The following is a 17,484-nucleotide window of genomic DNA, read 5'->3' as shown; positions in this document are numbered from 1 at the left end:
GCACTACACATTAGTCGACATCATTAACGGGTATCAGCGGTGATCGGTTCGATGGCCATCCTCGGTCGAATCCTTAGTGGGTAAGCATTTTCTTCAAACTTTCAACCAGCACTGCCGCTTCCTGCTCAGTAAGCGCACGTCCACGCAGCCGCCCATTCATGTCATCCAGGGTGGCTTGCAGGAAATCGCGTACACCGTTCGACACGACGTTCGTAATCGTGTTGCGGAAAATGGACGTGATGACGTTGACGAAAATGTTGGCCAACCAGTCGACGAGAATGTTGCCGCGGAAGCGAATGCTCAGGTTGCTGCAAATTGGAACGCGAACAGAAACCATTTAGTGTTCTCTGCTGCTGGTCGGAAAGTGATGAAATGTTCGCGTAATCACACTGTCTAACCGGTCGACCAATTGACCCAGTGAATGGATGAATAGCGTTACGAAGCGAACCGAAGCGCAGCGTTCCCATTTCAAAACCCCATTCTCTGCTGGATTTTGTTTCTAAATCTAAACTGTCAAGGTAGAAGTGAAAGCTTTAGGTCAAGTTGAAGCGCTTGTATGGGAACCCCCACAACACACGCTTGGCGAACAGGATAAGCCTCGGACACGAGTCCCGCTGCGATATGATGAACCGGTTGCGGACGACGAACCAGTGCAAAAGGTGAAGCCGTGAATAGATGACGATGGCGATTGCGACGATGATTTGTCCTTTATGGTACCCATTTGCTATTTGGCCCCGTCACTTTTATCACTGGTCGGAATCGAAACGAAACGCTTCAAATCCTACCCGAAACAGAACGACAAAACAGACGTGCTAGTTGGGTGCACTATCGCTACGCAATGGTTGCTGTCACTCGAGCAAAGCTCCACTCGATTCTTTCCCCACCAAGGGGTGGGGGAGGAGTGCTGGGAAATGATGAAAATTTATGACGAAAAAATCGGCATCATTTCGTGCCAGCACTCGTAAACTGAACCAGGGAGCTGTGTCTGTGTGTGTGTGTGAGGTTGTTGCTGTGTTTTTTTGTTGTGTTTTGTTGTCATTTGTTTCTTTTTTGCTTTTGGTGCTATTGCTCCTTCAGCAGGCCATGATCGGTGGCAGATTTTCCCACCGGAGAAGGAAGTCTTTCGAAAATGCGACAGCGTGTCGCTCGTGTGTGCCCGGCCCCGTTGCTTACCGTGTTTTCTTTTGTCTTTAGGAGCGGCAACCAATGAAAAGTAAATAAAAACGAACAGTAAAATAAACTTCACCGATAATATCCCGAGCGAAGAGCTGTACGGGGCCGGTACGATCACGCTGTCCAGCAATTGGATACTTCCATCATTTGCGATTCCGCTTGTCGATAATACTGGAACTTTTGCAAACACCCCGAACCGAGTTTTTGGCGGAAGTTTGTTTGTGTTTTTTTTTTCTTCGTTGATGTTTTGCTCTCCTAGTATTTTCTTACTCGCGTGCTACGTCCAGAACACTCCAAAATGGCACAGGACAACTCGTGCCCGAAGAACGGGGCCGTAGCATTACTAGGGGCTAAAGTTTTTATCTCGATTTTGAACATCAGTTCCGTGCTTACGAGCAAATAAGTATGTTAAAAACTATCAAACCGAGTGTTGCCTTTGCGTTGCCTCAGAGCGTGGTTCAGAGAATTTAAGCACACTTTAAATAAATCTCCACTTAACACGCCATAAACACTATCGCACTGGAATGTTTTATATAGGCAAATTAATAAACAAAAGCAACATTTTTTCAACCATTAGCTTTATGGTTGTTTGCTTCATACTTTCATCCGATATTTTCGGAATGCTTTTTTTTCACCCCTTTTATGCCTTTTTGCCCTTTTCATGCCACAGTGGAGATCGCTTAAGTAAAACTAAAAATCATTTCCACTTCAATTACGTCCATTCAAACACATTAAACAAGCGATAGCCTCAACCATGAAAACGAACCGGCTTCGAGCTTTGCAACCGCGGTCAAGTGTTGCATTGTTTGGTCGAGTACTTTGCACACACATACACACACTAGGGCACCGAACGCTACAAGCATCGGTCGATTGATGCCGGCACGGCTCAGCCTCAGCCAGTGGTGGTTGCTTTCATAGTGGATCCGTGTGTGACATATGGTTGCCGGTGGCTGCCATTAATATGTTATTCCGCCCCGAGTACACTTAATATTTTATACCACACGTAAATGACTGTCCAGCGCAATACACCGCCAGTTGCCGTGGTGCAACCATTCGTACCCGCCACACTATTGACATGTGTGTTTGAATTATGGCTGTGGTTGCACAGGACAAGATGAAACCATCGAAGTTTTCATCCTGGTTTTTTTTTCCAATCGACGTGTGGAATTTAGTAAAAATATAATTAAATCATTGTAATTCAATCGATGTTGCTTGTCACTATTAGTTGCGTAGTGAAAACTGAGCGTCAAGTGTTGTATGTGAGTTCAGTTTTGCCATACAAATTTACTAAGCTCTTTATAGGTCCTTTCACATACAGTTGAAAAGCTCATAAAAATTAAATCAATAAATTCACTTTAGAGTCGTTTTTCAACCATTATCTGGTTTAAATTTTACTCCGAAATGCATGTGCTCGATTAAAGCTGTTGATTAAAAGTCCCTTTAAACTCACCAACAACCACATGATCACTGATTTTTCATAAGAACTAGACAATTGGCAATTGAAAACAAGCATAAAGCACAATCATTGCTCACCAACCGGTGGCAGCCCGTAAAGCCATTAATGCGAGCATAAAACTTTAAAACTTTGCTCTCCCTCATCCTGGATAAACGGCTCCTGGGGAGATTAATCAATTTGTTGCCACGAATTAAAAAAAAACCCCTAACGATGAGCACACGCGTCGAAACGCGATCGTTACGGCGAGCATAAAATGGAAATGGCACCCAACAAATGCATACGAAACATTCGTGCTAATGACGCCACTCATGGCCAACGCCCTTTGCCAGCACGGTTCCCTGTTGTTCAATTCTATTTGCAGAAAGGATCCACATTCGCTAAGCATCGTTGGAGCGTTACTGGCGCTGTCGGTCGGAGGAGAAAAAAAAACAGAGAATACCCGACATTCCGACAGCACCTATCCGTCCCCAGGCCGAGATTGATATCGCAAAACAAAAGTGGATGGAATAAAAATCTTACTAATTCGATTGTTACCCAGCGTGCGGACGCGGCGACCGTGCGCGGCGGAGATGGCACACACGGGGAAGCGATTCTGCACGATCCCATTCTCATCCACACACACACACGTGCTGTGTGCCGCTGCGGTGGCTTGGTACACATTTGCGTTGCTTATCTTAACAGTTTTATGCTTGTTTGTTCATTCTGTTTCCGGAAGTTTTCCCAACTGGTGACACAATCGTGTGTCTCACCGATCGGAAGCATACGATAATGCGCTGGTAGCTTCCACTTGCTGTGTAGTGTTCCGCTTCCGAACGGTTCCAACGCACTAGAAAGCTTTAACCGGCGCGTTACCCATTAGCTTTAAATGAACGCAGTAAGTAAAATTATAAATACTGAATCACTTTCCCAACGCTCACGAACATTAGACAAAGTACACGATGAACTGAGCCGATTAAGGGAAAAAGAAAAATGTTCTATGCATTCAGTATTGAAAATTATCCCATATAGTATACTCTTACGAGCTTTGATTGAAAATGGAAAAAATTCTATTGGAAAAAAACTGGACGAACAAATTATTCCTTGAGTGTTAAGTTTGTTAGACAACCACGCTCTGCTTAATAAATTCCAATTAACTAGGGCAAAGGCGAGAGGAAAATTAAATAGCTCAACATTTACGTGACTTTTATGGGATGCATAGAATTCGTCAGTTACTACGGCCTTAACTTTATTGGCGAAGAGCGCCTTGAGTTTGAGTTTCAGCACAAAAAATCCCGGGACAGTCACCTAGACATTGAGGAATTTGGTTGATCCTCGGTATATCTTTCATGTTTAATAGTCTAACACCTAGATCGAGCTTTTGGCGTGATGAGTCAATATCTTTATCGTGATGATACTTTTTGCATGTCTCACGTTCACAACGGACGAACATTTCTTTTCCACCGATTATCAGACGATGAAGAAGCTTTATCGAAACTATGAATTGTGTGAATTTCTTCAAGTAGATAGAATACATCACCAGCAATTTCAACCGCAATTTCTGGGTGCTATTCACTGGAATAACAATTTTCTGCATTCTTTACATGTTTCCTCAACGTTTGACTAGCTAGAAGATGCTGATGCTTTGGTGAGATCATTTTGCAACCTAAACAAACGATGATGCCACTTTATCCTCGATCTTCACCTTTAGCATTCGCTGCATTTGACGATCGAGGAATAGGACTGAAGTACGTAGTGTGACCAAAGCATTGAAACTAGTTGCTCAAATTATTTGGTAGTTGCTATTACAAACTCTCTAATAAATGTGAAAAAAAAATGTTTCTTTGTACAAAAATCGAATGGCACAATAGCCAATGCATAACTGATTTGTGACAAACAAATTCGAATAAAAGATCGCTTAAATGTGTCCTTATTAGGTGCAGGGCTACGAGAGTCATTAATTTGTCAAGTGACAAAATCAGCTTGTCAACTGCGAAAAACCACTTTACCGTTGCCGCGCACACAATTGGCACGAGTGCACGAGAAGATTTAACACACAACAAAAGGTAACAATTTCACGAGTGAATGACGTTCAATCAGCAGGAAACGATGATTGTTTCGTTAGCTGTTCTAGAAAATGAAATCCAAGCAATCCGTATAAGCAGAACAAAGAACAAAATGCTCTCTAGCGTCGAAAGATATTCGAAAAAGATATATTTTTGAACGAAAGACATTTTCACATGATCGTACACGTATAGTATGGGTTTTTTTTTTCGACATGACGACGGTATCTACCGGGGCCAATTTGGTTATTCTTCAATAATCCACTACCCGTATCCCGTATACTTGAGCGTACCGCTCGCGGCAAAACAAGTCTACCATCAACTTGTACTTGTTCGTACGGTTCCACCCACCGAACCGATTGGCGTAACTTAAAAATAAAAACCATCCTGTTTGATGCCCGTAGGACATTCCTTCGAAACGATTGTACGGTACACCAAAACCAGGAGGAAAGAAACGTTTTCCATGGTTTTATCGGCTTGAGGGAAAAGAAATTGTAACCGACAAAGCGTTACCAGCAGCGGAAACGCAGCCAAAAACAGTCAATGTGTCGCTTTACCGATTTGTTCCCTACACCGCACATGCACCCCGCTGCACGGTTCAACGAGCACTATCGGGATACACCGGTGACAATATCCTGCTAGCCAAATATTGAAAAGTACCCGATTCATTTCGATTTACTGCGAATTGATATTGCTTATACAAGCTTCAACAATGTAACGCATGGTTGAAAACGAAACAAAAAATCATAAAATCAAAAGCGATGATGTCGTACGAAGAATGCGGGGTCGTTGCATACAACTCGCTGCTGGATGGCATTCCGTATGCGGACAACCTACAAACGGGACGATCATTGGAAGCACCCACTTCCAGCCGCAAACACTTCAAACTGATCATGCACCCACCGGCTTCGATGAAACAACATTCCGAACAAAAAAGACACACTGCATGTAGGTATCACGCATCGCTCGGGCAAAGTTTCCAGTGCTTCCAGTTAATTCGAAAGTTTCAAGAGTAAATCACTTCACAGTCGTGAAATGATTCTGCCTTCACCCTACCAAGCCGACGGAACACAAAACTTCTCGCTAATAATTAAATGCTTTGGTGCAACTTTGCCGATCAAATAACTCACACACGCGTCCTGCCACGTGCGTCCGGCCCTGGCTGGCAATCCGGTTGATGGAAGGACCCACTTTTGCACAATGGATAAGAAAACGAAACCCCCGTAACGCGGTGGTTTTTGAATGGAAGGGAACTTCAAGGGGTGTTATGAGAAATGTGAAACGTGATCAAAGGGACGCAAGTATTCCAACACACACACACACACAAATAGAAGAAAAAAAAACAACGAAGAAAAAAACATCGCCAAATAATCGTCATCATCACTTACCCCATGTTGGTGAGACGGAAGTCCTGCATCCAGATGTAGAAATCCGTCATGTCGATGATGAACTCGCTCTCGAAAGTCATCGTCGCTACATCGACGTCGACGAAACCGGTCGGCCCGAGATCCATGATGTGTGCGGAGTAGTCGTACGTGAACTGCGAAGAAGAAGAGGGGACAAAAACTCCATGGAATGAAACGAAGCCAGTTAAAGGTGGAACTTTGGGGACGGGACCAAACACTTGCTCATGTTGAAGGAAATAATTTCTCCCAACTGGGACACGCACCACCAACCAGCGAAATCTTTCCTGGAAAGCGATTCGTCGTAAGATCCGGGACCGGAGCGTTCGCGTACACTCCGGGACCGGGTCGAACTCCTTCGGGCGACACACTATCGGGTGGAGGGGGTGCGTTGAAACTTTTCCATCGGAAAACTCGCGTTAAGAGCAAACACCTTGGTGGGTTTCTTTCGCCGCCCAGCCCGGAAAACTCGGCGTCGCCGCGAAGGTAGAAGTATAAACAAAACTCCCCACACCCACCCACTCAGTCGTCGAACAACAACACAATAATTGCCCTGAAAGTGTGGCGTAGCATACATAGCCCTACCACCCTCCACCCGAAAGTGCGAAAGCTGCCCTGCCTGGCTAAGCTAAACCTGTGGTGTAATAAACACCACCGCGCAGGTTGAGTTAGAGGTTAGGAAAAAAGCACCACGACAAAAGCTTCGCATAAGCTAACGCGGGCAACTCTTTGCCACAGGCGCTAACCGCATCTGTCCATCCTGCTGGGGCGTCACCGTGTCGTCGGAAAAGTATAATCCACTCACCTGCACCAACACACCCAGCTGTGCGAGCGTAGAGAAAGGGCAAAACCTCCTACCGCTTGCCATCCTACCGTCTGGCAGAATCACCAGTTTCAGGGCGTGGATCAGGTTTTAATGGCGTTTTGGTTTTCGGGAACCGGTCCCTTCCTGCGTCACCTGGCCCCTCCTCCACCGAAAACTCCCCACCCCGGAAGGGCTTCGTCCCTGCACTTGGGTGGGAAGTTGGGAAATTTCAGCACCTTTTACGAGATCTTTCCATGGGGTTTTAGCACTAAGGGGGTTTATTTTTGCCTGCCTGCTCTCTGCAACACACCAGAGGGCACAGCACCAGCGAGCGTTCCCTTTCCTCAACTGTTCCTCTCAACAACAGCAGGGAAAACCAAAAAAACCAATCCGCCTCGAAAAGAAAACAGCACGATGAAAAGCAAATTAAATGTGACTCGTACTCGGTGTATCGCATATCCGAGGTAATAAATTTTCAAGCATTGTTTAATCACAAGACGACGAATGCGGCCCACAAACAAGAAGAAGAGACACCAACAACAAAGAAAAAAACCTTCGCAAACCCACGTCAAGCTCAGCTAGTAACCCGGTGTACACCGGTTCTCCATTTTCACGATCCGCTCCAGAAGTGTGCGATCAACTTTATGGAGCTTGCCTCGGCTAAGGCACAAGTCGCCGGGAAAAGCGCACAATTTTCCACGCCGCCCACGGTTTGCGTGCCGTTTGTTGCTGCTTTAACGCACTTTTACACACACCCGACATTACACCGAACATGATGGAGAACAGCTCGGGCAAGATATCAACACGCAACACATCTGCTATATTCACCTGCACGCACATCAATGTGTTGCCTTCGCGCAAAAGTCGTTAGAATGATAAATTTAGACAAATTCATTTTCCAACCTCCCGTGTCGAAGAGGGATGGGACTCGGGAAGACACCCCAACGGGCCACCCCCTTATAGCAGGTGTAAACTGTGCCCGTGTAAGGCACAACACATCAATGCCTTTGCCTGACTCTGCGGCACGAGGAAGCCTTTTGGGGCAGGAGATGGTCCTTGGACGCTTCATAAAAGTGCTGCTATCGCCACGCAATAAAGGGAAACTCGTTTCCCGCAAGAATTTCCTCGAATCTGGCATGCGAAGCAAAACGGCAACTTCCATTCCCCGCATTTCGCATTTGACGAACTGTGTTTGTCATGGTACAGGTGACTCAATTTCTCAGTCCCGCCCGGGGTGGGACACCCCACCCCACCACCCTAACGAGGAGGCACTCCACGCCCTGCTTTTCGTTGAATAAATCACACACCTCTTCCGGTTGGTGGCTCTTCCACTGCACGGCGATTGTGCCTTCCCGTTTTTCCACTGTTTATCCCGCGACTCATGGCGACGAGATCTTGCTAACCTCTCCGAAAGCCTTCCCACAAAACCGGGGGCACAACGACGCTGCAGTGCCGCCGGTTCTGGTGGTGTCTCCCGATTGCCGGTCACATCGACTGCTGGCAACTAGCTTCCGCTCCTTTGGGAAGCGAGGAATAATTTCTTGCTTTTTGAATAATTCATTTCGCCTTGCAACACCACTGAAGGACCTGTTTAACGAGGCGCACCGGTTCGGTACGGTTCGGTGGCGGGTTTCGCGCGGTGGCGCGAACGGGGGCGACGATATTGAATCTTATTTTACGCTTCACTGACGCGCTTCGGCACCGAAATGTTGTGGTTTCAGGTGGTGCTGGCGTTAGGTTTTCCCCCCCCCCCCCCACTCGTAATACATTCCACAATTATTTATTATTATTATTCCCATCTATTGCTTTACGGACAAGGACGTTCTTCAAGGAAATTGCTTTTAAAATCCATCCCGAAATGCGTTTACTAATGAATGGAATGAAAAATGCTGACCAATCCTGTGGCACAGGCCATCATATTGACATAACAGCACTCGGAAGCCATACAGCCCATGCGAAATTGAAAAAAACAATATGAACAGTTTTTTTTGCTTTATTTATAATAACCGACAGCTGCTGTGAGGTGTAAAATGTTCTTTGAACAACCCTTAATCGCGCTATTAGGTCACGCACACAACAACGGTTAGGTGGAAATTGTTTTACCGACCACGATTGATGGAAATAAGGCGTAGAGCTTTGCACAGGTCAGCCTTTTCCATTAACATTACTAATGAGATTTATATGGTACAATGAAAACTCCGCAAACAGATATGTCCGATATTTTGCGCCCGTCAGCTATAAAACTATGAAGTAAAACCTTTTCATTTCATCACCCACCTAAAATCAATATTCACTAAAATTCCAACGCAACTTTTGCACTTTATGATTCTTTGAAATTCATCAATAGCTTCACCAAACCTGCTTTGAAAATTCCAGTGAACAATTTGCCACACAATACCCATTCTGTGAACACATTCCTTCGCAATACTTACTCCCAGCTGTCGAATGTTGCCGCCGACGGTAACGCGTAGCAACTGCCGGTCGTAGTGCATCATCGCATTTCCATTCCGGCCCACGCTGTGGATGGTGTGGAAAACTCCATTCGTGAGTGCCAGCTCACCGTGGTACGTAATCAGAATTGGGCGCTGTGGGACCATGGGAACGATAGCAGTGTGCATCAATCAGAAGAAGAAAAAAAAACATTCTATCAAATAGAAGAAATCGCCCGCAACTATTACCCGGCATGCTGTATACGTACATGTTCAAATCCTTCAACCACATCGGGCAGTGCCATTGGCACGAGATGAGTGTTCATCCACGGTCCAACCTGTATCATCACCACGTCGATGTAGTTGTTCATGTTTGCCGACATGGCAGTATTGCGATTTCTGGAAACAAAAAGTGTGTATCATTTAGTAATGAAAGATTGTTCGCAACCGTACAGCAAACAAATGTTCGTAGCTGAAAGCAATGCAGAATTCAAATAATATGTCTAGGGAGTGTTATCAACATCATGTCAAATGGAATCCTTTTTTATTTCATTTTTAAGCCTTTTAACTCTCAATCAATTTATCAACATGCGTATGGTAGCGAACAAATGTCCTATTACACGCATGAAATTTGGAGAAACCAGATACGCACTAGTAGTTATGAGCACATTGAAACCAAAATTTCATACACCTTCACAAAAGGTTTCACTTTTGCATTACTTGCCATAGCAGGCCATGAAATCAGATGGCAGTAGCACATTCTTGACTAATCACACACTGTTTCAACCAGGTGTGGGCACAGTAATCCACGGTCTACTGCGTTCCGCCCAGGTGATATCCGTGCAACAAAGGATGGTTGCTATAATCTTATCGTTTTAATTTATCTAAACACGTCGTTTAACAGGGGATACCCTGGACCCACATGGTAGCGTACTCCATTGTCCCATGATAATGGCTGATTTTGAGCTTCCGTTTGTACTTCTTTTTCCATCTTGTTGTTGTAGCGCTTTGCTGCGTCTATTATACGAACTTGTATTTATGAGCGATTGAAAATCATTAATCTTTTATTCAATGCTGGTTGGTTTTAGTAGCAAACGAACAATATTGTAATAGGATTTTCATCAGTGAATGTGTATGCTCTAATTCAAAAACTAATAACTTTCATTCCTATTCATAACGTTTCGACTTAATTGTATGGACTTAACATGAAATGTTCCAGTATACATATTTTCCCGTTTTTCAACATGTGTACAGATAAACCAAAGAGTAAATACCCAGTGGTATTAAGTATTCTATTCTCGCGACTGATGCAATCAGCTTCTGATTATCTGTTGTGAACTGTTGAGCAGGGCGATTTTCTATTCCGCACTACATTGTGCCACCTTTAAGTAGCTATTATCGATGAAAAACAATTTTAACATGCTTTAAAGGGTTCATAATCATTTACTTTAATTTGTCTGCAAAACTTTTGATCAAACTGGCTACAGCGTCCAAAACCCGCAAATTTTCATGATTATCTGCATGCTTTCCATGCATTTTTATTTCCCTAAAGGTCGGTTCAAACAGACACTTTAATAAACAATCATTTGGTGTAATTCCTTTCTTAACAACACACACACACACACTGTTGATTTAAGCAAACCGCCCGTAAACCCTTTTTAATGAACAATCATGCTTCACTTACACATCATCTCCAACCTCCGTCTCGTAACCACCAACGGATGCCAGGAAGCAAACAAGCCCCAGAGCAACAAGCGACAGGGTACGCATTTTTTGGCTCTTGTTTTTCCACTTTCAATCCAACAATCAGCACACTAATCACACTCCGGTCGGGACTACTGAAACCTTCGCAAGACGTTCGATCCCTTATTTATACCACTTTTTTCCCCCACCCTTCGCACAAACTCATGCGCCCAGGTGCACCCAAAGCAAAGCAACGTTCGATTAATATGATAAGATATCCCTGCAAAACAGAAACAACGGTAACCTTCTTTCATGGGTGGATTGCAGAAATGGCCGATAAGATTAACCATCCTTGCCCACCTGCCCACCTTCGCGGCGTACAGCTGGGGAACCAACAGTCCATGTGAAGCCATGTGAAACATGCCGAACAGGCATGTGAAGCGTACGAATCAAAACAACTTCGACTTGGAACGGTCGTGGGGGCCCGGTCGTGCGTCGTGCCTGGAAGGCGTTTTGGAGATTATAAATCGTAGACTTTATGCCAACCCGATATTGCTACCGTGACATGTTCGAAACCGACGATATCAGACCGTTTGCTGTTACTGAAGCGTTTGGCCAGGCCGGGGGTTGATAAGATCACGCTCCGCAGTACCGTTTGCCGCGTCTGCTTAATCGATGCTTAACTCCCGATTGCTTCTAGGCCTGATAAGCTGAAACATTTTGTTGTCATTCCAGGGTAGGTGAAGCAGACGCAAGGTTTGAAGCGTCAAAAATGCGAACTGCTTTCAAGTGCCCAAGAACTCACCCGAAGAACCTTAACTACGGCAGGGACGGTTTGATCATGCGCCTTCAAAAGATGGTCCACCGGCAAGGCGGTCCAAGAAACTTAAAGCAATCCCATCGTAAACGATCGTTGACCGGAAAACTTTGTTTTACCTGCCCGACTGCCAAAACCCGAACGCACCTAGAAAACCTTACCTAGGGAACCGGGAATGCTGGCCTGCCCGGTGTGCAGTGCTCCGAGTGGGTCCGGTAATCGCGGTTGACTGGTGGTGATTGGAAAAGTTTTATTGTCCTGTAAGATGCTGCACACCGCACAGCACCAAAACATCCCGAAGGTGTTTCCTTGAGCAAACGTCACAATTGAGCGATAGGGGAAAATGGGCATCCATTATGAGTAACTACTTCATCACCGTTGCCATTTCGCCCCGAAGCCCTGAAGAATTACACTGGCTGGTGCGGCTGTGGACTGTGTTCTGTGTAGGATGACTTTCGTGCCCCGAATGGTGCTGCCAAACGAAACACCTCCCAACTCCCATTGAGATAGCTTAAATACTGGGTTTGAACCGTGAGTTCCGCGCCGAATGCACAGTGTCAGCACGAACCAACGCCGAGGGTAGGTAGGAACACAATAACAAAAAAAACCGACAGTCAAGCAACACGGTCTACTCCGCTTAGCAATATTTTTCGTGACCGGCCTTTTGCACCGATGCCATTAACACAAATTATGAATATTAAAAATAACACCTCTAGTCACCCCGGTCGTAGTGTCGTCGAACGGCATGTACTCTCGCAAAGCTTCCCCAAGGACGCTTCCTTTTGCCGGGGTCATTAAAAAATCGGCAGCACTGCACTACCTACCATCAAAAAGCTTTGCGACACAACGGGCAAAGATGATCCTTCCGTTAGAGCAGCAGCAGCAGCACCAAAAAAAAAAAAAGACACTCAGGACACACCAAGGATAAACACCCTGTGTTGTGTTTCGTGCGGCAAGGTTGTCTCGCACGTGGCGAACAGTACGGGAAGCTCAGGTCAATATCCACACGGCAGTGTTTTTGTTTCGTTTTTTTTTCTTCTGGGGTGTTACTTTCAAGAACGTCGCGCCAAATGAAAGCTGTTAGTAGTATTAGTTTTTTTTTCTGTTTGGCATTTTTCTCGTTTCATTTTCACAATACAAGAGAGACGTTGTGGTGGTGGTTGTCGTTTTGGAAACGCTTTTTTTCTACGCTCAAAACTAACCCAATTCCATGGCCCTCCTGGATTGCTAGCTACCTGTACACCGTCCTAACCGTAGTGTATCCCTGCACAGCAAAGGACTCATCTCCGGAGGATTTTGGTCACACCTTCGAAGGGTCGTACAAAGCGCTGGAGCGACGCTCGGCATTAGTGGCTTGGCGTATCCTGTATGGTGGTCCCGGCAATGTCGGCAATGGTAAGGCCTTGCCGAACCGTTGACACCGGGCTGGGGAATTTAATATAGGTAAACTGATAAAAATGATAATAAATTTACTTTCTAATCTTTATTAATGGTGGGAGTTTTTGCTTCCCGCGTCCACATTCCTGCCCATCTTCCACCTACTTGCTTACTGGCGGGAGCCAGCGAAGAAGCGAAAGCGAACCAGTTCGTCGCAACTCCATGGTAAAGTTGGTCCAACAGCAAGTCCATCCCCAGCGGCTGACACTTTTGCGTCTGAGTATTTATGTGCAGGTTGTATCTTAGCTGCATATTGCACGCCGTCAACCGTGCAATATGCAAAATTTTGTTCCCCTCCCGAACGGTGGGTTTTCCTTCGGGCCAAGTTTCGAGTACATTGACCAACACGCAAACGTAATTCAATGAACGTAAATTTCGCCCTAACTTCAGTGCCCTATTCGACCGTTCGATTGGATCTAGCAAACGTAAGCAACTTTTTTTTTTTCGTATTAGCTTTGCTCCCATTCTTCGATCGTTCCGTTCGTTGGTCGAACCGGTGCCGAAAATGGTCACAACATTGCTGCATATCGTCCGGATCGCAAAACTTTTGCTGCTCCAGCGCGAGAAACGGGGCACGAGAAATGCATTAATAAAAAGAATTACCACCGAGCCGTGATTAAATTTCCGAACACCGAGCCAATGAACCCCGGGGAAAGCCAACGATGGTAAACCTGTCCCCGACCTAATGTAGTGTGTTTTACTCTGTTTTTTTTTTTTGCTTGCCATTCGCCAATCGTGCCGATCAAACGAACGAACAAAAAAGCTTCCCGACGCCAGGGCGCGGTCCTGGACGGTAAGTCTAGCATCCTCGTTGATTACCGTGCATAGAAAACCCTTTTGGCGTATCCGACGTCCACTTTTCCACTGTTCCTTCCGCTTTTACTTCCCGCACAACATGAGAATGGAAAGATGGCGAGATCAAAGTCACCGTTGGCGGGTCTTCTAAACCTTCCCCCTCGTTGCTAATGGAGCTAAAATAAAAGGCTTCCTCGCACAGCGAATTGGCTGCAAATCGATGCTTTACGATACGACTTTGTACTCTATAATCATTGCCCAAAGTGATAATAATCATAATTCTTCACTCGTCCGAAACGCTTACCCTAGGGCAGGCGAACGTGGGGCCCGTTTCGCTGAAAACCTTTCCTTGGCAGTATGGCAGATCCGGTCGCGTGAGTCTGTACGTGAGCGTTGGTTTCAAAGAAAAATGCACAAACGATTCAAGCCGGAACTGAAAGTCCGTAGGAAAACGATAGGTGTTTTAGTTAATGCTCAGTAAAGTGGCTATAATTTAGACCCTGAGGGTAATCGCTTCGGGGATTTTCCGACCGACATGACGAGGTTTTGTCAGACACGAATGAAATTGTCATTCATTTATTTGCAATATTTCAAATTGTTTGCACGTCTTGACGCGATGAATCATAATGATGCTACTCTAAATATTTTCGAATAAATTGTAATATGACCGTAGCATGTGCATATGTTCGTTTTTCGTATTTCACAGCCAATATCAAAAGACCTCGGATTTTCCGGAATTCCCGGCAATAAGATTTTGCCTAAGCAAAAGTGCACCCGTATTTTTATAATGATCCATATCATCAGTCTCGATCGGGTATTCTCTGTATAAAATTAATACCAACGCATTTCGTTTTCTTCTTGTTGCTAGAGAATTTTCTCAATTTTCTTTCGGTTGGCGTGGGGAATTTTCGCTGATCGTGAAACATAGGGATCGCAGGAACATAACGCAGTTGATCTATATCAATGTTACGCGACCAGGGCTCTGTCTTCACCAGGATGTAGAATGATAACTGAGAATGCACTGATTATCACGATTCACACTCCGAATATTCGGTTCGAAAGATCAAAAATGTGAAATATTGACGAAAAAGCTTTTAACGATCAGTGAAAATTCTTTACAGTTGGTTCAGTCTTCCAATGTTAGATCGCTATAAATGCGTTGAGGGTTTAAATTTTACAACTTAATACTTCAATTGCTTTAAGCAATACGGTCAGGCCGTTTGTTCCTGATGAATCCTTATAAATAAAATCCGAGTTTGTTGGTGCTGTTAGTAGCGCCCTCTTCCATCAGATAATAAGCGGCAGATTGTGTCAAAATTTTAGAACGTATCAATGCTTCCATAATAGTGTGAATCGAAATGGCATGAAATCGTGGTGATTTTGTGTTTTATTAACATCAGTGAAATGGTTTGGTATTGAATTTTGATAAATAATAGTTATGGGTTCAGATTCCAATTACTTGACCGCTTTTGTGTATAATTCTCCATCACGAACCGACGGGTTTAATGGTGATATCCTTACCAAATTCAAATTAGCATACAATGCAATGCAGCTTTAACTCCACTCCGACAAGCGCAAGCACGAACCGACTCCATACAGCAAGAGCAAGCATCTTTTGCCACCATATCTTCAATGGTGCAGTTTGCTCCCTGACAGCATAATAAACCACCACACAACATTACTTTTAGGTATTGCGCGAGCACGACGGTGTCCAACGGTCCGGTCCAACCAGTTCCACCGGCAACCAAGAACGAACCATCTTTCAGCGAAAAGGTTATGCATACATTCGGGGAAGTAGATACATGCTGCCTAGTCCTAACCGTCCGTTACCATCGACTAAAGCGCAAGCGAACGCTCTTCAGCGCAGGCAATAACGGATGCGGACCGACCGTTGGCCCGATGGCCGTAAAAAAATCCCGACCGTCCGTATTCAAAACCACGCAGTGTGCTCGTCCCGCGTACAACACACTCGCCTTCACCAACACAGATGCAATCAATTAAAATTGATTAAGATTAATTGAAGTCCCGCATACTTTGCGGTATGCGAGCGAAGCAACAGTAGCGCTTACATAAACATGGACGTACCACAAGCTAAAACTCAGGCCACAACGGACACAACCACACACACACACACATGGAGGGCCGTGATGGCAAGAAGCAATCGGTTTCGAAATCGTTCTTCTTGGGGTTGTTTTTGTTTACCGTCGACTGTTCCTGACTTGACCTCCCTGATGTGTGGTAGTCGTGCCCGTACTCCCCGTTTATCACGCACGAGCACGAGCAATCTCAAAACGACATCATGCACCTTACGCATCCGGCACATTAGATGGAACGAGCGTATTGTGGTGCTGGTAGTCGAATATTCCCACCAAATAGTATCATGTTCCAACGAATTACTATTCTGCTCTTTACTTTATCATTCTCATCTTCCGCGAAACTTGTTCTCGTTTTTAATAGCTTCCAATGTTCTCGTAAACAATGAGCATTATTGTTCAATGGTTCGTAAAATATATATTGTGAATTATTGTGGCCAAAATTTTCTATTACCGGCCTTATGCAGTTGCGTTGTGGTTTGTGATATATTGTTAGTATTACATGCTCTTTTAAACATTTATAATAAGAAAAATTCTTTGACGTCGGACTGACTTAACCGCTGCAGGTACATTTAAATCCTGGAATGCAATCAATGACAGGCCTATCTCTTCGATGGTTTAAAAATGTAATAACATTGTAATAATTAACATTGAGTTAAATAATTACGTATTTCAAGAGGGTCGGTTGATGTGAACGTGTTCACATAAACTAAGTAAATCATAAGAGAATTTTATGGGAATAACAAGGATAATCATGATTACACCAGTATCCGGAACACAATTACAGCGGCACTGGAACAGTACAACGATGAGGATGTCATACAAACGGATTGCTATAAAATACCATCCTGATCACTGTCCCACACGAAGTAATGAATATCCGGCCACATGTGTAATAAAGTAAAAAAAAACCCAGAATTCGCTGACCAGATTAGCTGGTGAAGTTTAAATGAAACGAATATCAAATTGAGTTTTCATAAATACAGAAGAAATTTTATCGTAATAGTTGTTCGTCAGTTTTTCGATTGACAGAATCTTTATTCTGATTTATTAACAGCACACAATGTTGTATGTTTAAAGTTTAAGATAAAAGCAAGAAACAAGCAGAAAAAATATATTTTTATATTTTCTGTATTTATTAGAATAATTCCTCAAGCTGATAATTTTGAATCACTGCTCATGGGGATCTGCTTTTCTGCCCTACAACCTCGTTAGGTATTTGATCTACCAGTTTTAGCTTTCCTTGACTTTATTTCTGCACGGCCAAAACCCGTTTTATTCGAGTACAAAATATGTAAATTTCTGTAAATTATATATAAACTAAAATGGAAATGGCAAGGACCCTGTAATGCAC

The 17,484-nt window shown here is 44.3% G+C and overlaps 1 protein-coding gene across 1 annotated transcript; it reads right to left on the bottom strand.

The window, feature by feature from the left end:
- Window positions 1-73: 73 nt before the first annotated feature.
- Window positions 74-11,075, bottom strand: LOC128298613 (mite allergen Der f 7-like). Its single transcript, XM_053034381.1, has 5 exons — window positions 10,990-11,075; window positions 9,575-9,704; window positions 9,309-9,461; window positions 6,057-6,208; window positions 74-308 (listed from the first exon to the last, which is right to left on the bottom strand). Exons 1-5 carry the CDS (start codon window positions 11,073-11,075, stop codon window positions 74-76), a joined length of 756 nt encoding a protein of 251 aa, XP_052890341.1.
- Between the last annotated feature and the right edge of the window lie 6,409 nt (window positions 11,076-17,484).

Source organism: Anopheles moucheti, chromosome 2 (assembly GCF_943734755.1).
Source record: "Anopheles moucheti chromosome 2, idAnoMoucSN_F20_07, whole genome shotgun sequence".
NCBI classification, from domain to species: Eukaryota; Metazoa; Arthropoda; class Insecta; order Diptera; family Culicidae; genus Anopheles; species Anopheles moucheti.
This window is presented reverse-complemented; position numbering and strand designations above follow the sequence as displayed.

What these genes read in the sequence shown, in the direction of transcription:
- LOC128298613 (XM_053034381.1), bottom strand. Translation starts at nt 11,075, where the DNA reads ATGCGTACCCTGTCGCTTGTTGCTCTGGGGCTTGTTTGCTTCCTGGCA. An exon ending in TGGTTGAAGGATTTGAACAT is followed by an intron (nt 9,462 to 9,574) that starts GTACGTATACAG and finishes ATGGTCCCACAG; the next exon opens with CGCCCAATTCTGATTACGTA. An exon ending in GCAACATTCGACAGCTGGGA is followed by an intron (nt 6,209 to 9,308) that starts GTAAGTATTGCG and finishes TCTTCTTCGCAG; the next exon opens with TTCACGTACGACTACTCCGC.